The 21,671-nt window shown below is 31.1% G+C and overlaps 1 protein-coding gene across 2 annotated transcripts in view; it reads left to right on the forward strand.

The window, feature by feature from the left end:
* Positions 1-331: 331 nt before the first annotated feature.
* LOC123705475 (calcium-binding mitochondrial carrier protein SCaMC-2) overlaps positions 332-21,671 on the forward strand; it is a 33,959-nt gene continuing 12,619 nt past the window's right edge. Inside the window, exons 1-5 of one of the 2 annotated variants that reach the window (XM_045654257.1) lie at positions 332-720; positions 2,460-2,583; positions 2,686-2,773; positions 3,082-3,108; positions 4,266-4,377. In XM_045654257.1, the coding sequence (XP_045510213.1) occupies positions 547-720; positions 2,460-2,583; positions 2,686-2,773; positions 3,082-3,108; positions 4,266-4,377 (525 nt within the window). In that variant the 5' untranslated portion in view covers positions 332-546. The remainder of the gene's footprint in view (positions 721-2,459; positions 2,584-2,685; positions 2,774-3,081; positions 3,109-4,265; positions 4,378-21,671) is intronic. The other variant, XM_045654258.1, reaches the window with a different exon arrangement.

Genomic DNA, 21,671 nt, shown 5'->3' on the forward strand with positions numbered 1-21,671 from the left:
ATTCCATTTCACGTTTTCTAGGTGATTTTAAATAACAGATGTCTTAATCACCAATTCTTATATCAGTAAGAACTTTTAAATTACACGCTAAAATATGTGCAAATATGATCATTTATTACATTAAAATATTAAAACACACAAAAATGATTTTTGTTATCTATTGTATTTCGCGTCTATGGTATTTGCAGAAAAGGACATGTCACATGAGTACAAGAAACTGCTCACAGATGGCACTACAGCCTTGCAGATTGTTCATGGCCTAGAAAATTCAGCGCACTGCCGTATTGTAAAATGTCTATGTGTGAATATGGTAAAAGCTGTCTATGCCACTTTACTCACACTAAGATATTAGTCCGCATCCGCAAGTTGTCGCCGACGGCAGCTGTCAAAATTTCTCTCGGATGGAAAACGAGTAGAATCAATTAAAATGATTTTTTACAAGCCACTATTTTAGTTAGGTTAAAGTTATGTATGCCCGCACGAGTTCGTACATAGAGTCATTATCTCGTTCCCTCAAAAGTAGTACTTACGCTAACTACAGACACCATGGTGCAGTGTCATCCACCGTTGGAATTGGAAGAATTGCCAAAAGAAGACGAAGAAAGACTGGAAAAATTGTTTTCTAAACTTGACGCAGATGGGAATGGCAAGATCGACATTCACGATCTTTCTGTAGCCCTCAAGGAATTGGCTCCACACATCAATCGAAGTTACGCAGAGGTTAGAATTTAAAACATCTATAAAATTTTAACGGTATTTTCACCGTATGGTTTATATCACGAGTGAATCACGCATTTGTTATAAACTCAAATTTAGAATGTCGTCATGTAAATCTATGATGACGAACGTATTTCATACAACCTTTTGTCTAAAGAAATTTGAATAAACTAAAAGTTTTGATGTTCTTTTTAAAACTTTTTAAATCAAAAGTACATACTTTTAAGGATCTGTTTTTATGTAGTAAGAGTACTGATATAAGTGAAATACGGAAATCGCAAATTAGAATTTTAAAAACATTTATGTAATGTATGTATCTGTTCCATACATCACAATATTATCTTGATCTGTCAGAATTTTATCAATAGAAACATAAATAGTTTAAAAATAAATCAAACATGTATGTATATAATAAATAAAAGATAGGTACTAGTTATTATGCAATAGCTATGTCTACACTATGCACTTTCATCTTCAACTTTCGTTTGTCGCTTTCAATATTGAATGCGTTAAAGAATGCAACGCCAATATACCTAGTCATTTAGTTTATTCTTAGTTTATAAGCTTGTGGAAACATGTGCAAGGACAACATTTTACTTAGTGGAATAGGTATGTGCTGCTTTCTTGGTCATAAGAAATTCTAGAAAAAAAAGAACCAAGTGAAAGTTTTGGATACGAGGCTATTACAATAATCGAAGTAATGTGATTATGAGAGAACTAGGAGAAGATAAAGATACCTATTCTTTTTAAAAATTTTACACATATAGGTATCTGAAAAAAAATTTGATAGACTTTTGAAATTGGTTACACCATCTTGTTGTTGAACACTTTGTGGCACAGAAATCCACCAGACGCGGGAAACGTCTTTCGCAGCGCGCGCTGTGCTTTCAACTGTCAATAAAGCATGCGTCAAGGGCATGCGTTGCTTGCGCTGTTGACTGCGCTGTGACGCATGCCCTTGATGAACGAAAAAAGGCACAGTGTGGACATAGCTAATACCTAACTAATAATATTGACTGCATTCTTGGTATAGTGGTGAATGTGTGAGAGTAGATATGAAAAGCCCAGGGTTTACTTCCATGTGGTGCCTAGCAAAAAAAAAAATGTTTTGGTCCAATACTAGGATACAGAAGATATAGATCACTAACTTGACCATTAAAAAAAATAGATTATATGTAGATGGTATCTGCCCCACATCTCACAAAGGGGATGGGGTTGTTAAGAATGATAGGATGAAATTTTTATTGAAATGTAGAGCTTAGAATATTAATGTTAATTATTAATAACTTTAATGTCATGTAAATGTACTGTGTTCAATTAATGTATCCTGTATTCAATTGGTTTTCTTGTTTGCATTATATAATATGGTTATTGCTACTGTTGGTGCGTTTCTGGGCAAATAATATTTCCATTGAACGTTAATCATATTATGGATTATTATCATAATTGAAGCAAGAACAGTGTAGCTCTTCAATCTTATTCAATGTCTCTTATGTAACAAGAGTACATAACAGTTATATAAGTGACGGTAAAATGATATTTTACAGTACATAAAGCAATAAACAGTATATATTCTTTGTAAATTGTATGTTCACAATCCATTCCTAGAAGCGAACTGAATAAAAATTATGCTTAATAAATTGGCTATTTACAATTAAAACTACTACTTTTTGCAAAAACTTTAAAAACAATTATTATGAATCCTCATATTATATTCAACAAAAATCCATTTTATTTTACAGAAGTTTTTGGCACAAACAGGAAAAGACGCGGGTGATGTCACTCTGTCAGAATTTATTCATTATGTACGGGAACATGAGAAAAATCTTAAGCTTCAGTTCTCTCATCTTGATAAGAATAAAGACGGTATGTTGATATAATATATTCTGTATTTCCTTATTTAATAACTTTGATTTATTGAGTTATGCAATGTAATGTATGATATAATTGACTGTGTTTTGATTACAGGAAAAGTTGATCTGGAGGAGCTCATATCGGCATTTGCTGATTTGGGAATTGCAATTGGGCGAAGCGAGGCAACAAACCTGCTCAAGAGGTAAGCATTGCATACTCATTTAGGCTATGAACATAATTAAAAGTGTGGTATATAGTTATAGGCTATTTTCATTTTGTACAGTTTTGTTGCTACTCAGAAATAAATTAGGTTGTATAATAGTACTGAATTCTAACTGTATAGATATGGCTAGATTGTAGTATGTTACATACCATTTATAATTCATAATACATATCAATAATTCACATATTATTGTTAATAGGAATTCATTACAAAAATCAGATCCTTTACTCTTGAAACATCCCTAAAGCAGACATAAATCTAACCATAAGACAAATAAAATGTTTCAGAAGAGCTGTTTGGCCAATTTTAAAGTGGTAAGTGAAAAAATCACGTAGAGAACAGCTTCGCTAATAAATGATGTACATAATAACATAAAAGACAATGGATATATTTGTTTTGTTGTGTCAATTACTAATCAAAGTACAAGAAGTACGAGTGATTTAGCCAGTGTTGTTTTTAATTAGGTCATTTCCTTGATGTGTTCACGAATTACTAATCAATACATTTATGAAGAATTTCTGTACTTAATGGTTTGTGTTTTATTAAAAATATGTCCAGACAACTTCTACAGCATTTGTAAATTGATGTTCACCTTCAGCACATGTAACATGTAGAAGTTTAATCTTCCTAGATTTCACCTAGAATTAGATTAACCTACTTTAGAGATTATAGTTTATACATGTAGCGTTAATGTTGAATGCTTTTGCATGTTACATGGTAAGATCGTAATGTATTGCTTTATTCATATTGTTGTCCAGCATCCTGTCCATCAAGTGTTGCCAAAAATTATATGTTTGATGTTTCATGTTTTTTCTTGGAATTTAAATGTGTCTTTGTCATTTTTTGTTTGGAAATCAAACTACTTATTCATGAAATTCCACCCAAACTTGAAATTTATGTATAATGAAATACTTGACTTCATTTTTGTCTAGAACAAAGGCTTTTCAATTTTCATTGTCATGGCTCTTTGAGGGTTGATATTTTCAGAAGTTAATTTTTGAATTTTTCATCAAAGAGTAGTCATTTCTTAAAGCACGTCTAGTTCGAAAGAAATAATCGCTCATCAAAAAGTATAATATGTTCCTTTTTGTTTCTAAAATAGTTGTTTTTAGCAAAAGATATATCGATATATACCAAACTTTATTTGATGTTCTCTTAGTATCCTGTATTTTTAAATAAGTACCTTTTACCTTTAAGTAACTTTTTCTTTAACAACACTCTTCGTTTTTTGTGTTTGAGATAATGTATAAATAACCTTTTTGTTGACAACCCTATCAAAAAGGTTCATCGACTTCGAACTTAAAAACTGCAAAATACCCAAATTTAACATTTACCGCGTGTTTCGTCATATTTTGATTCTCGTTTTGAATCGTCCAAGTTTCTACTTACGAATATCTCGAATTTAATGTGACGGATAAAAAATATACATAAATAAAAAACGCATTATTAAGTTAAATCTATTTGTTGGCAGGATGGATCAAGACGGAAGTTTGAACATCAGCTACGACGAATGGCGCGACTACCTACTTTTGGCACCGGCTTCGGACATACACGCCCTAATCAGCTTCTGGAGGCATTCCACGGTAAGTTTTATATAAGTAAATAAGATATGTTATTTAGTTTTCCGTCCTTGGTTTGCTTATTCTTTTTTAATGTAAGTCGGTACTACATGAAAATAATCTTAACGAACGGACAAAATAATTGAGAAATTCATGAAAATGTTTTCTACAACTTGAAAATTAATAAAACCTTATTTGGCCTTCGTAAAGTTTTATTTATTAACGTGAAAATTCAACTGAATAGATTTTAATATTACATGCATGGTGCATTTAGATCAAACGAGCGAATGGTCATACTAACCCCACTATGTAAAATCGACGGTACGCACTGATGGTCGGTCAAGCTCTGTAACCAGCCTAAACAGGCGTAGAGCATTCTTGCGTTGTTCTTAGTGCGTTCGAAAAGATTTTATGCAATGTTCTAAGACTGAACAACATTGAATACTAATTTTGCGTTTATACTTTATGATCACGAAATAATGCTCTAGCTCTAGGCTCTATGTTCGTTTTGTCTAAATGCGCCGTTAGAAGAATGACTTGTAAAAGCGATTGGGATCTGTAATATATATATATATATATATATATATATATATATATATAAATACCAACTTGGGCACTAAGTTGATCCAGCCCGACTGCCGTGCATTCCTGACTCCACCTTTTCCCCGATATTACTCGACTCCGGTTGCATAGATCTTGCCCGGAGTGGCAAAGGCGCAAATATTTGGGCGATGTTGCCAAACGTATTCATAGAGAAATTGATATGCTCAACATTTTTATTGCTAAGATCTTGAACTGAATCGACTCCGTAACGGCCGAAATTCAGAAACCCATAAACACTTGTTGGCTCCGTTTTATATACCAAATCCAAAGTCGTATGTTGATCAGATCCATTTATATTATCAAAATTACAGCTTTATTTGATCTGACAAAACGAAACTGTATATTAAGTAACGTAGATTAATTTTTCGTAAACACTACAGTATTTGTTGGCTCCGTACACAAACATATTATAGTTAGGTATAATGTTCCATACTTTACTAAATCCGCCTAGACTAGACGAACTCGACTTCCGTAACGGTTCAAATTTTGAAATGCTCAAACACTTCTTGACTCCGTTTTATATACCAAATCATAAGTCGTATGTTGATCTGTTCCATTTATATGCACTTGCATGACATTGACATGGGGATATGAAATTAGGGCTAGCAAAAAAGAGTTTTATGGAAGTTGAAGAAGTCGACCGTAATTCAATTGAAACTTATAGAAAACGTTGTGGAACTAAAAATACGGAACCCTAAAAAGATAGATATTTGGACGAACCTTTCGTCATACAGTGACGGTGATAATTCTCAAGTAGTACGCATCCTACAAATAACAACCTACCTCTTGAATCATCAGTAAATATCAAGATAATTATCATAATATTTATTGACGTGTAGCGTTCGCCTTTGCCCTATTCTGATATCAATCTGATAAAATAATTAAAATGTTAGATTTAGGTCAAACAAATTTCGACTCATATTCCTGCACAAATTATCCATTACGGAGTAAATATGAGTGTACGCAGATCGCCAACACGTTCAACCAGCAGTGGTCTACGCCAACTGATACTCAAATTACTTACAGAAAACGGAAACAACCGCTAGAACAAGATTGCAGATGATATGAAGGATATTCGGTCGGAGTTGAGCCGTATTAGTACATTACTTGAAAAATATGTATGCTTAAAAAAAACATTTTTTTTTAATTAATTGCAGTATCAACATAATAAAAAAAAATTATAATAGACTTAAAGTATGAAACCTACAGAATGTGCAGTCATAGTCGTTTTCTAATATTTACCGGGACAAACGGCTAGGTTGGCAGGTATAAACAGGTATGTCGGTACCAGTTACTTTCACTTGATAGGATGATGAAAAAAAAATATGTCAGCGCTTTTTTATTACAAAATTGTTTTATTATCTCGAAACTGCAATTAATAAAAAATGAAAATAAAAGATTTTTTTATAATTAATAAAAAATATCCTGTCCAGGATTTTCCCAGTCAACCCATTTTTAATACATTTTTTAATACACTAAATTTATTATAAAATTGGTCTCATTCTATTATCAAGCCGTTGCATTTCGACTTATATTCGGATCTTTGACCAGTACTATTTCTCAATTAGAATCCCAGATCAACCAGGGTGAGAGTAAAATAAAATCACTGGAATTAAATCTTCAATCAATAAATCAGACAGCCAATCCATCGGGTTTTACGTCTAAAAATCAACTTCATATAAATGAACACTTAATCAAGGAACTACGGGACAGAAAGAGCCGCGAAAAAAATGTAATTTTTGCTGGTTTCCCAGAATCAACATCTTATAACTCAGAGGAGAGGATATCTAAATACAAATACGAAATTTTAAAAATTATCTCACTAATAAGTTCAGACCTACCGAAGCCAGTAAAAATATATAATTATAAATAACCTTAACTCAAACTGTAGTACAGGTCTTGATGGTATTACTACAACAGCAATTAAATAAATCAAAAAAAATTAAATCATACCTTAAGGCTTAAGCGACTGTTTTAACCAAGCCATAAGTCAAGGACGTTTTCCGGACTCGTTAACGACCGGACGTTTTAAAATAGCGAAGGTAACTCCTATCTATAAGAATGGCTCAAAATTTGAACCTGGTAACTATAGGCCAATATCGGTTTTGCCAGTATTGTCAAAAATATTGGAGAAGATTTTACACACGAGATTAGAAAAATATTTAAACTCATTTAATTTATTTCAGTACATCAATATGGACCTAATTATTAAAATAAAACAGAACATTGACGCAAAAAATATAGTTTTGGGAGTGTTTATTGACCTACAAAAGGCCTTCGATACCGTTTCTCACGAACTTTTAATGAAGAAATTAGCATCCATTAACATTAATTGTAAAGCACTAGATATGCTGAAATCATATTTAAAAAATCGATCAAAAATAGTTAAAATAGATAACCACGATAGCATTCACTTACCAATTACATGTGGCATACCACAAGGTACGATTCTAGGCCCATTGCTTTTTTTAATTTATATTAATAATTTACAAGATTTATGCGGATGACACCTGTCTGTTTTATTGTGGTCCCTCTATACATGACATGATAGCGCAAGCACAAAATGATTTAAATAAATTAAATAAATGGTTTCAATGCAATCTACTAAAAATAAATATATCTAAAACATGTTATATTAAATTCAAAGCTCATAACAAAATTATTCCACCACACGCTCCACTTAAAATTAACGGTGTTGTATTAGAACATAAGACCCACGAGAAATTGCGAATCGACAGTTCTCTAAAATGGAATTATCACATCGACCACCTAAAAAATAAATTATCAGCACTTCTTAGATCTCTGCGTAATATTACTTCTTGCATTCCTCATAAATTACGCCACACCATCTACAACACGTTAGTAAAGCCGCACCTAATAGAAGTATGGGGGAGTGCTTACAAAAATAAATTAGCGCCACTCCAAATTTTACAAAATAAAATCATTAAAACTATCTTTAACTATCCTTTTTTAACTTCTACAAATAAAATCTACGACGACACTAAAATAATGAATTGAAAACAATTATACTTTTATAATACGTGTATGTTCATCCGCAAAGCGCTACATAAAAACATAAATACAAATATCATAATCTCAACATAAAATCGCCACTATCCTAATAGACGAGCTGGCTATCTTGCCTTCCCGAAGATCCGAACAAATTATGTAAGGCGAACGGCAACATACGTTTCTATAACGGGAATAAATGTCTTTAAAGTTTAAACCTTCAAATGGCTAAGGCCGCAAGCGACCAATGGCTGAGCTCGGTGGGCTCTGATTGGCTCATTTGAATCGGATCAACAAGAGCTCAAACGCAAATAAGGTGGATTTGTATAAAAAGCACGTAATTATTATTATGACTGATGGTGACACTTGTGGCTCCGTTCGGATCCACATACGGACGGTGGTGTGGCAATGGATCCACAAATACCAACCGGATCAACAAGTGAAAACGGATCAAATAATTACTAACTATATGGCACGTTTGATCAACATAGTGCCCATGGAGATATCTATATATATATATATATATATATATATATATATATATATATGGGTGATTATACAAAAATGGGGTAACTTTTAAGGGTATTTTGTTTACTATATTTTTTATATCAGATTATTACAAATTAGGGTGTATGTGATAGCTAATCTAATGAATATATTGTTCCAAATCGGGCCAGCCACTTTTTTAAGTAGATTGTGAGATATTTTAAATTTTCTGGATTTGGCCTCCAGGGGACTGACAAGGCTAACATAGTACTGATAAAAAACACAATTTTGTAATATTCTTAAAGAAATTCAATGAAAATTACTACAAATCTCTCAGTTTTAATAATGGCACATGTCTTTTAAGTATTAAAATCACTTAGTTACATTTAAAAATGTTAATTGACAATATATTGTGATACTGGGAAAAACAATGTCTCAATTTTCAAAACAGCCTTCTGACATTTAACGCAACGTGAATATTCTTACTCTCTTACTTAATTTACTACTTTGACTTAGTTTTACTTAATATTTCAAGTAATTCACAAACAATAGAAACAAAAAAAACGGCCAAGTGCGAGTTGGACTCCTAACAAACCTATTTTTTATTATGTTTGTAACTTAAAATTTACACTTTTAGCAATTTTTCCTTTATCTCCGTTATAAGACGTTGCTTTTTACCATATTTTAAGACTGTATACACGGCAAGCATCCTGTGTATTTTTTTATTCCCTTGCGAATATTTAATTTTGCGGAAATTTGCAGTATTAACGGATGTAGGTATCTTTTAATTGCGTTGCGTTATAAGTTTAATTTTTTTACAGCCCCAAGGGTTCTTAATGTTGAGTATTCAATATAAATTTCAAATTGATACCTCCACGCGCTTCAAAAAAACGTCTTAACAGACAAACGGACAACAAAGTGATCCTATAAGGGTTCTGTTTTTTCCTTTTGAGGTACGGAGCCCTAAAAATCTAACATTATTTATGTTAAAAGTACTAATTTTCATAAAATGGTTCATGGTTTTTAACCAAAGGCTTGAATGAAAGTCTCATCTGAGTTTTCATAAGAGCCTTTTGACATTTTTATAATGTTATTAAAATAATTAACTTATATGTTATTTTGAGGTAATTTTACTTCACAATATTATACGTTTACGTATTTATCTAATAAATACATATAACAAGCTATGCCCTGAAAGCATCAAAATCAATAATTAAAATAAAATAAGATCTTTTAAATAAGATTATTAGTAGTTTGTTTCAATAGCTCTTTTCTTTGCTACTCTTTTTTAAATGTTTCTTCCCTAGTCAAATTCAGTTTCTTTTAGCGTGGCGCATGATGTTTTAAACTTAAATATCAAATAGAAATGCTTATACCAATAGCAATCAAGATAAAAGTTCTCAAAAACGATAGAATCATCAGTACTATGGGGTCGCGTCAGTCCACTGGCGCGATATCTGACATAGGACTGATGCCAGCGGATTGATAAAAAGGGACTTAATATGAGATTATAATCACAAATTATGTTTTTTGCCTTATTTCTTATATCAACAAACTATATTTTTACAAATCATACTTAACCATGTATGAATGAAAATAAAAATCAGTTTAACAATAAAATAAGGACTCACCATAGGACTGAAATGTTGACTGGCACAGCACGAATTTAGAGGACAAACACAACCCTAGTGCTGGTACAGTTATGACGGCCATCAAAATATGGGATGCACAAGTAACTTCATTACCAACATTAATATTTAGACAGGGATTTGACCTCGACTTGGTGATATTTAGCGAGAATTTCAAATTTAAAAAATACACAACGGACTGACCAATAAAAACGATGACAAAGTTTATTTTTATTTTTTAAATAAAATGTTAAACATTTCGTTATGAAAGTTATACTATATAATACTATGTATATCAAAGATTGTCCTGAATTAGTAAGTTTTCTCTAATCAATGATAATGTTTATAAAATAGTCACTTGATTGTTGGTTTTCGGAGTTGTGACATGCCAAAGTACTGATTATTTAAGTATTAATTTTGTTTTTTTATCAATTTGTATTTTAAATAAAGAAGTGAAAGTGAGTGACCAAATAAAGGACGCTTTATTGTTTTAAAATAGATTGTTATTTGATTAAAATATAATAAGACTTTGTATAAATTGGCTGGTGACATTGAGTTACCCCATTTTTGTATAATGACCCATATATATATATATATATATGTATATAGCTGTTATAATTGTATAAGTATTGACTTATAAAGGAAGTTAATTATTATTCGAACATTTTTCTTTCCTTTAAAAATATTGTGTCGTTGAAAGATACCCGAGAGTTGTATAAAGACTATGTGGCGCGTGCCAAGTTTTCTGTAGAAATAGCAAAAGCCAAAATTTGTGATTATTACGTTTTGTACTGCAATCGCATCTACAAGTTTAATGTAGAGCTATTTAAATTGTTATGTAACCTATTTAAAATTTGAAAATCATTTTGAGGAAAATAAATATGGTTACAGAGCCTAATAATGCGTGGATTTTGGATTAATGGTTATAGATATTGGTGACCACAATTGGTCTTATGCAATTGATTTTAATTATGTTAAACTTTCATAAGTACGACGTAAAACAATATCATCACTCTCATTTAACTTTCATCCCATAAACTATTGTTAACGTACGTATTTCATTAATAAGGACATGCCAAGTCAGAAAATCATCAAGTTACTTCCAAAACTTAATTAATTTAATTTATTTTTGGGTTAAATACCCAATTGGTACAAACGTCTTTAATTAAGACTATCGGTATATCCGTATGATTGTCACCATCTCATGACTAGTTCTAGATAGTTCTAAAGTTCACAGATCTATTTCTGTTTCCGTGATTAATATTAAAAAAAAAAAACAAATAAAGTAGGTACCTATTTACTTTAAGAAGCGTTTCTATACAGTAAACGTTATTTACAGATTATTAATAATATGCAACCTTTCGAACGCGTGTCTGTCTCGAATCTCGTATTAGTTATTTATTAGTGGAATAAATTATATTTCAAGCAAATCAATATTGTATGTATATATATGTGTTGTTTTTTTTGCACGTGTTTGATATGACCTTATCGCTACAAGAGAAGAGATCTCTTCCAAAAAAGTAGACGTTTTGAAAACTGTTATTTTTCGACTACTTTTCTTTAATAATATTTACAGATTCAAAAAAATTACCATCTATGCAATTATGTTACTCATAAAAGATGAATCAGCTTTATAATAAATTAGAATAACAATAATTATTCTTCAGACTTATTACTAGATTATAATAATTGTAATGTTACATAACGGAATATTATTGTGTAATACGATCACTGAAACCTCTATAATGCATGACCTCGACATTGCTAAAAGGGCATAAATTTTAAAATAACATGAAAAAAAAAAATGCAAATCACTTAAATATTTCCGACTTTGATAGCTTATGCTTATCGATCATCTACTATCACATTTTCTTATGACAAATAGGATTACATCAATCATTTTCTTAACTATCATATGAAAAAAATGTTTTTAAGAAAATTCTCTCTGGTCATGAAGTGATGAAAATTTTCTCTCGCATATTGATATTGCTCATACTATTTTATCTGTTAATTGTAACATAGCTGATATAGACAAATGTATTTATTGATGTATTTATTATTTAAAACATGAATATAGGTTTTTTGTCCATACGACTTTAAAGCAAGAAGCATTTTATTAATACTGCGAAGAAGTCAGCGTCGTCTCATCATATTACGTTGTTTTGTCTACATCAGTACGTAAGAAAAGTAGTCTAAATATGCACTAATTGTTTTCCTTTAAAGGCAAAGAATGCAATGGAAAAATCCTGCATAAATAATGCTTCAAACATGACAATAACTTCTATTTTCAGTTGTTATCTCATTCATTTATTGAAACATCTCTATTGTAAAGATTGTTGATCTAGTTGAGATCGTTAATCCTGAAGGTTCTCCAATGTTACTGTTAAATTATTCACACTGCGATGTATCAGTGTGGGGATCAACGTAATAACAAGACTGACCTCCTTGAACTATCGCGTGATACTTTTCATGTAGGGTTGATACTTTTTAAACGTTCATATGTACTTTAAGCTCACGTGCATTTTCTAATTCACTGTATTGCTTGCTAATAGCTAGCATATATACATAACAATGTTTTTACCTGCGTTGCTCCGCTCCTTTTGGTCTTAGCGTGATGATTAATAGCCTATAGCCTTCCTCGATAAATGGGCTTTGTAACACCGAAATATTTTTTCAAACAAACTAAAGTATTATAATATTATTATTTATTAACTATAGATATATTCTAATAGTAAAAAGAGTGTCCATTAAATTAAAAAAAAAAGTCTTTTTTACATTGTGTAGGACGTAGGTAATTGTTTCATTTCTCTCAGTTGTAGAAAATAGCTGTGGGTTTCGAAATTATTTACAGAACATTTTATCGGATAATGGTAGTAGCGGAGTTAAGACCAGGCACTCTAACTTAATTTCTGGCACTGAGAGACCGGTTAGACCGCTACGGTGTTAGACGCTAACACAGCCGTAATAAAGTTGAATATCGCGTGCGCTCTTTGATCGCGTTCGAGCTCGAAACTAAATCTCGTAAGTCTTATTCGTTATAGTTCTTATTTCGTTTGTTACTAAAGTAATAATTTATCTAGAGAAAAAATATCTTGGGATTGGATAGTAAACTATATTTTCTTACTGTTAAAATTTATTTTAGGCATAAAGTCCAAGTAAATCTTTAAAAAAATTTAATAATCCTTAAAAAAGGTATAATTTTTTTATAAAAAAATAATCCAGCGAAAATGTTACAATTACGTAACTGTCTTGTACATGGATAGAAAAAGACCCAATAAATCATATACTAAAGTTCCATTTTTATTGTAGGTATTTGTGACTGATTCAGATTATTAATGCAAATTCACACAAAATTTAGGGAGCCCCCTCTTAAATTTTAGTTGTAGTGCCTTATTGCGTTTTAAATTTCTCTAAATAATATTATGTTGTTAGATTATTATAAAATTTTATTTACGTGTACACCTGGTTTCATATGAATTTTGTTGTCTCATTTTATACAAAATTATCTTTGTATTATCTCATGTTTTTTAGTTGAGATACTGATAATGAATTTATTGCAAACATATTGAATGATGCAACTATTTCTAGCTTAACAAGTAGAATAGTGAAAATAAAAAAATATCAGTAATTTCCTACTTGGGATCATATAATAGGTTGCGTTAGCGTACCTTTTCCTCGATTTAGATTTAGATTTATTCAAAGGACCCATAGGAAATACATAGATGTTCAAGTAATATAATTTTACAGTAGGAGAAAACGTAACGATACTTAGAATGTGTATATGGTCAATATATATTTTTATTATTTCCTTGTCTTGGATACATACCTAGGGTATATAGTATCGTGCTATTGATTCGTTCTATCAATCGGTATATCCGTTTGCACACAAGTAACAACCCTGGTTCTTGTAATTCGATAATTGGATCATCCATTAGATTCGCGGGCTCGTCTGTGGGCGTATCCATACGTAGTTGCGTCGCGGGCGATACGTCACAGCGAACTAGTGACGGGCAGCTAGCTCCGAATTGCGTATGTAGGCAATAAATTGAACACCGTTTATTTAGTACTCAACATCAGTTGGATTGATATGGTAGTTGTTAGATGATTGCATGCTCTACACATTTTGCTTTGTCGAATGTCGATGCTAGAATGATGCAATAATGCTGTTTGTAAATAGAAGATTTTATGATTTCTTGAAATAAGAAAGTACCTACTAAAGTTTTTGATGAGAATGTAGAGGTTATATATATATTTTATTATAAGGAAATGTTTGAATCAATTTAAAATATCAATACTTTATCTTTGTACGATCCAGTCGTTCCTGTATTGAACTGATTACAATTAGGCCAGTATATTCATTATTCAAGTTTAAACCAGTTCAGCTTAATATTTTAGTGCAGTTAAACTACTGTGATAAAATAAAGATCAGAGACGAAAATAGTTGTCGAATTGAAACTTCTTTAAACAAGTAGTAGGTACTTCAAATAATTGGATCTAATATGTACTTAATCTATAATAATGTAACATTGAATTTTCGTAACAATTAATACCCAAACTTGGTTTTATCAAACCAACAAAAGAGAATCAATACGTAAGAACCTAGTTTAGTAATGGGAAGTTGTAATTTCCGTTTTAAAACTCTACATGGAATTTAAATGAACTTTCACTGTTACGAGATCCAATTTAAATCGAACTGTGTCTTAGTTTGAGACCAATGTAAGATATTATATAGTGCGAATTTTGTACTATTACTGATACCCGGATACATAGTGGACCTTATCTAATAGTCTAACAGTCGGGTTTCTTTCCTTTCTGAGAAGACTATAAACATCATATTGATTGTTTTGTTTACAATTTGGTCCTGTAATCGTTAACATGTGTCATCTCTGTTCAATCCGACTGCTTACCATAATCACCTAGCCAAGCCAATAGCCAATATTGTATTCTTTAGCCGCTTATTAAATAAACAATCGCGTCATTTTACTATAGACACATTGTTGCTTATTTTGTTTTTGTAATATATAAGTAGTATAAACAAAGGGTGGTAAGAGAATGTGTACTGAATTGCAACATCAGATTTTTTTTTTTTGTAATTAATAACCTGAGTTGATTCGTATAACTTTTTAAAAATGATGTCATTAGTTCATTCTTTTCTTGTTAAATACGCACTTTTGAGAAGTAATGCGATCTTCATGTAGTTAATAAAATTATTTGTCGGTATGTTGTCTATTTACCTATTTGGAAAGATTTATAATTATTAAAATTAAAATTAAAAAAAAACAGAACAGGTCTTCGATGTTATCATGCTTCAGCGAACTTCGGTGTCATAAAGTGCCTGTGTCGTGATTACCTTATCGTTTTTATAATTGTATAAAATAACAGATATGACATTAATTATATTTTGTTCAATACCTAATGTTAATTTATTTTTTGTGTTTGTGACAGTCTAACTCCATGCGCAGATTTCTGATATTTGTTTTTATCAGATTTAGCGACATTATGACATATTATAAAGCTAGATAAACGTAACAGTCCTTCTATAATTTTCTTACCTACACTCTCTTGCAAAAACATCATCAATAAAAACCATTCAGCCATTATCATATCAAATGTGAAATGAATAAAACTTTGCAGAGTAAATACCTACGCATGTCCAAATTATTTGCAACGCAAAAAGACAGTGAAGTGATTACTCTGGGCATATTAGAGTTTGGAGCTCCTTGTTTACAGTCTAATATGTACGCCAAAGTACGTTGACATAATTAAATGACACGTAGTTTTGATCTTGAACTTAGCGTTGTGATACTCGTACATGATATAAAGATTAGCACATAAAATACTAGCATAATATAAACATTGAACCTTAATATTACGCAATATCATATTATATCTAGAATTATACAGATGCCGATAAAAACTATATTGTGTAATGTGTTCGTGTAAAAGCTAAATTCAACTTAGTCATTTGAAAATTTAACTTAACCTAGGCAAATGTAGGTGCATAATTTTAAAAGCAGTAGGTAAGTATGTAAATGTATATTTATATTTGTGTGAAATATACAAGGAAATAAACGAAATAATTGCATTCATTTTAATTCTAGAAATAATTAAATCCACAATAAATTATCTCTTTCGACATTTGTTGCATTAACGTCACGTTTCTGGAAAGGAGAATGGCGAAACTGGGCCTAACATAAATAAGGCCTTACAGAAATGATAATAAATTTAAAATTCATTATGTTATTTTTAATAATTCTTGGTAAAATATTGACTTCTGATTCTATGGGAAAACAAATGTTTGAAAAAAAAGATAATATGTTCACTAACGGCATTGTTATTTAGATTTCTATGACTACCGGTCTTATCAAGCAGAGATTGTCAGTGCTGTCAGGAGTAAAATAGTCGATATATCGATTTAAACGAATGAATATTTATTTTCATTTTTAGTTTTATACAAAATTCAAATGCTTTATGAATCAGAAATATAAGTTGACTGCGTTATATATTTTATTTTTAACTTTTTAGCACGCTATTTATTTAGGTAATCCGTAATTCTATACATTTTTACTCATGGCGGCCGCACTTTGTAAGAATATTTCTGAAATGTAGCTGGCCGCTTCAATTTTAATTACAATGTCATGTTTGTCGTTTGACTTTTGACATTTGATTGAGGTTTTTCGTTACGTTACATTCGACTTTGTGCTTGTGGTTAACTTATTTTCTTCATCTTTATCGACTTTCGCTACGTATTACGGACACTGACGATCTCTGTTATTACTACCAACCAACGCTTGCACACCGGACTTTGATTACCTGCCTTTACGACTCACTACTGCTACCCTACCTGGACACCGACTTTGCATCCGATTTTTCATTTACAATTAATATGAACTGCATCAACTGTGGTATTAATACTAATCGTAACAATGCTATACGTATGCATTTGTTACAAGATAACGCAATATTATCAATTATACAACGGTGGGCTGCTCCTCTAACGGTTAGTGGATTAGTAGATATTATCTAAGGTATTTAGTACTAGCTATTGAAATCAAACAAAAATGTAAACACACATTGTTTTATATATATATACTAGCGGTCCACCCCGGCTTCGCCCGTGGTACCTACATGTTTAAACTATCCTATCTCTCAAGTTAGATCGAACTCCACAAGTTGTGCGAATTTTATTATAATCGGTTAAGTGGTTTAGGAGTCCATTGAGGACAAACATTGTGACACGAGATTTATATATATTCACTTTCTTTTGTCCAATTGTAATATTAATTCTTTATTTGTAGATCACTCACTCTGATCACATATTATTTGATGCATGCTGGAAACTTGCAAATGATTCTTTGAGGATTGAAAATCATGAAGATGACATTGCAGTTGGTTTCCTTAGGTTCATATCAAATTAAGCAAGCAAGGTCCTATTATGGTGAGCACATAAGAAACGATGGCAAATATGTTATAGAAGTGTGCCGTGAATCAGACAGCGACATACAGAGAGCACTGTCAACATCAAGTACTACATGGCTTTTAAGAGGTCGCATTCAATCCAGGCATAGAAGTAGTAAAACTTATTGTTTACGACCTACCGTCACTTTATTTTATATCTTTGTTAACACCCATTGAAATTGTGAAATGATAAAACTGCATACATATAAACTTTCGGTTTATTTCCTTCAACTTGAATGTTAACAATGAGCAATTTAAGTACACATTACTTTCTTTAGCACAGGTTTATATTAATTACAACACAAAATTTTAATGTTAGATGTGTTCAATACTCAGACGCTAAGATGACACAATGACAATGCATATTACAATTCGCGTGAACAAAAATATAAAATAAAGTGACGGTAGGTCGTAAACACTTATTTTACTTATATTTTAGTCGACAGTGCTCTCATAGGAAGGGAAGCAATAACAGTCTATTATTGTAATTGTTTAGTAGGAAGAAGAACTGTAGGTTGCTGCTGTCACGTTATGTCCATAATATGGTTCCTTAGCTGGGCAAGGTATCAACCAGATTTAATGCCGCCAGCACAGTTTCTGGATGATGTGTTAATTGTTTATGATGATAATGATGAATAAACGATTTATGAAAAAACGTGTTTTATTTTATATACTTATAAGTACCTACGATGTTTTGGTAGGTACTCTAAAAGAATAAAAGTTCGATCCAATATCTCTATTACCTAACTGTTCTTCTGTTACACTCTATCTAAATAATATATATTATAGGATATAAACTTACCTCTACTTAGAAAGAAACAAAGCTATTCATTGAACTCGAGCAAACCTAACCTCAATTTTAGTGACGTTACATGCTCAATATCTCTGCTATCCCATAGAACAGATCTTTAATTGTTATATTTATAGAATCTGTATATTTTTATCTATTTAACCCCACATAAATCATCAGTGTAACGATCAGGCCCAAAGTCCTATGGGAGTTCGCCATTCTCCTTTCTTATTTTGCATCGCCCCTCTATTATAGGGCGATGCAAAATTATTCATAAACGATTGATCATGTATTTATGTTTACAATATCTTAATTTTATAATTGTTGAAGTCCATCTCAAAATTCATATTAAAATTATTGTAATTAATTGCTAATTGATATGGAACTATTAGAAATACATAATATGGAATAACCAATACAGATAATAATAGAGCTCGGAACAGTACAACTATTGATGTTGATAGCGGAAATTTTCTATTTACTTATACCCAGTTGAGCCCTACTTATCGAAGTATTCATTGAACATTTAATTGTATGTGTGGGAGCACACTGAGGAAATTAGAATAAGACTTATCAAATCTGGATAATTCTAGAACCTTCCAAAAGAAATACAAACGTTTTATTTCCTAGTTACCTTATACTTTTACGGGGATCTTTTACGTTGTTCAATAAACACTTGTACAAAGACTAGTAAGTACACAGTAATTCAAGATGATGGTCGATACAAAACGTAATAAAGACGTCATCGATATACGCAGCTGTTTCTGTGTCAAGAAACCAATTATCGCTTGTTATACTAGACATTATGTATGTCGGGCTATTGTTTGACCATTAAATTCTAATAAAAAAGGTATAACACCTTCATTAGTTTTAATATCACACCGTCTGAGATATATCATTTAAATAATATCACGGTGATAACACGTGTCCTAAAGATGTCGTTAAAAACAATTTAGTTACGAATGAATAGTATAGTACCTATGTACTATGAAGTGTGACATTTTTAATGAGGGCTATTCCGAGCTTTTATGGAATGTCTTCAAAAACAAAATATGTTTTTAATTTTTATATTGAATTTGCAAACACTATCTACCTACCGTATCGATATTTCACTTCTTGAAGATATTTAAAAGTGATTAATTACTTTCATCTCTGTTAAACGACGCGCACGATGTCTTTATTTATTTTACACATTATAAACAAAATAACATTTTTAAAACATCTAGAAAGATCTGAAACATCATTTTAGTGTCGACTCCGAGATAATACCCGATATAGATATACAAAACAAACTACAGTGTTACTGAGTGTTATATTCTAAACACAATTTACGTACAAAATACTCTGTAAAATACCTATCATAATATTATTGTTGTAAAATTATATAAAATAATGCCAGGCTGGAATGAAAACAGTAAGGTTTTTATAAAAATTAGTAAATCAACAAAAAAAAAATGATAAAATTAAAATAAATTTGATTTCAAATAAAACGTTGTTTCTAAAACAAATTTAATGATGAAATATTTACGAAAGAAAATACAGTGTAAAGTTTTATCAATGTCCTTAGAACACGTGTCAGCATTTCAATGACATTTGTTTTCTTGTTAGGCAAGCTTTCAATTGTTTCATTTAATTACATTTTTTGTAAGCATTCACTTTTCACGTGTTTCAGTAGTACCTACCTGGTAGAATATTTATGTATGTTTCGATTTACTATTTTTTATTGCAATATCTACTTTTTCTATGAGATAAAACGTTCGAGGGTAGATAATTAAAAAAATCAATGTCATATCACAGCATCAATTTATAAAATACACAATGGATAGGTACGTCACACGGCCTTGCTCTTTCTTTGAGATTTCCTGGAGTTCCGTTTCCTACACAGTGTTTAAACGATTTAAATACTGTTGTAGCATTGTATTGTGTTGTAAAAGAATAATATATCATAATTCATATGCACCCCCTGAACTTGTCTTGTTCTAAATTTGTGCTAATATATTCAGAGTCTTTTCACTAATAATACATATAGAGTGAAATATCTATTTTAAGAACTAAATAAATTTACAACTTCTTTTTTAGGGTTCAATTATTTTAAATGCAAATAAGGGTTTCATGAAATTCTTGGTAAAATCAAAAATGAAGATATAATATCTCACGCTTGAATGATGAAATATTGAATAGGAATTACGATTCCACTTCCTACGTAGGGTGGTGGCACCAATTATCGGCCATGTCAACTTTTTTTGAACTTTGACTGGATGTAATTTTTACATTGATAGCTTTTTCTTTCTTACAGTGCCTTTTTTAGGTAGATAGATATTGAAACTCCATTACTACATTTTCAAAATTACGAATCCATTGTTACTTTATTTAATATAGAATTTTTATTTCGAGTATGCCGATTTCCCTCAATATCGGCCACTAATAGCAAGATAACACCCTAATATCTGCCGTCTTTGGCCCTAATATCGGCATATCTTTTCTAAGGTGAAGTTAGATCAATAAAACGTAAAACTTGTAACATTTTTTATTATCAATTAAGATACAAATCATTTTTTTAACTCACCTATCATGATTGGTATTTTCGTTACATTGTCTTAAAAATTAAAAGTAATGTAACTAATTCAGTATTCTTAAGACAATTAATAAAGATACGGGGTTAAATGAGACTTGTGTCCATCAACTAGAAAAAGAATTGGCTTTGAAATGTTATCAGAAATCACCCAATCATTATAGCCATTTGCAACATATTCATAGAATACTACATACACTTCTCATCCACCAATATTTGATAAACTGAGAAACCAGGATGGTGCTATAAACGATTACTTTAGTGGTCTATGGATATAGGGAAATCATCCATCGGAGGCAAAGATTCTCCTGCTGCAGATATGACTAGCAAAACAGTTATTGTTATTTTTTCACTACCCTTAGCAACTTCATAAATTTTCTTCCATACCTTAGGCTCTATTACTTCACCTGTCTTCGGACAAATACTAAAGCTCGTCTTATCCCTATTTAATATTCTACGTGGATCTTGTAATAATTATGTCTTCCGTGCCCGATTGATTTTAATTTTTATATGTTCTTGTAAGTCATTAAACCACTTTCTTCTGTAACTACAGCCCTGGCCAAAGTAATAGCTTCTGGAGCCCTTTCATTAAGAATTGAGAGTCTTTTTAAAAACAAGGAATACCACTTTTTCTTTGGTTGTCCATTTTAAACGGATTGGATCTTTTATCTTATTTTATCATATTTTTAACGCTATTTATCACATTGCTACGTGATCTAGGAAAACCGCAAACAGCCATCCATATCATCCATTGAACAATTTCATCTTCTTC

The sequence above is a fragment of the Colias croceus genome, chromosome Z (assembly GCF_905220415.1).
Source record: "Colias croceus chromosome Z, ilColCroc2.1".
NCBI lineage: Eukaryota > Metazoa > Arthropoda > Insecta > Lepidoptera > Pieridae > Colias > Colias croceus.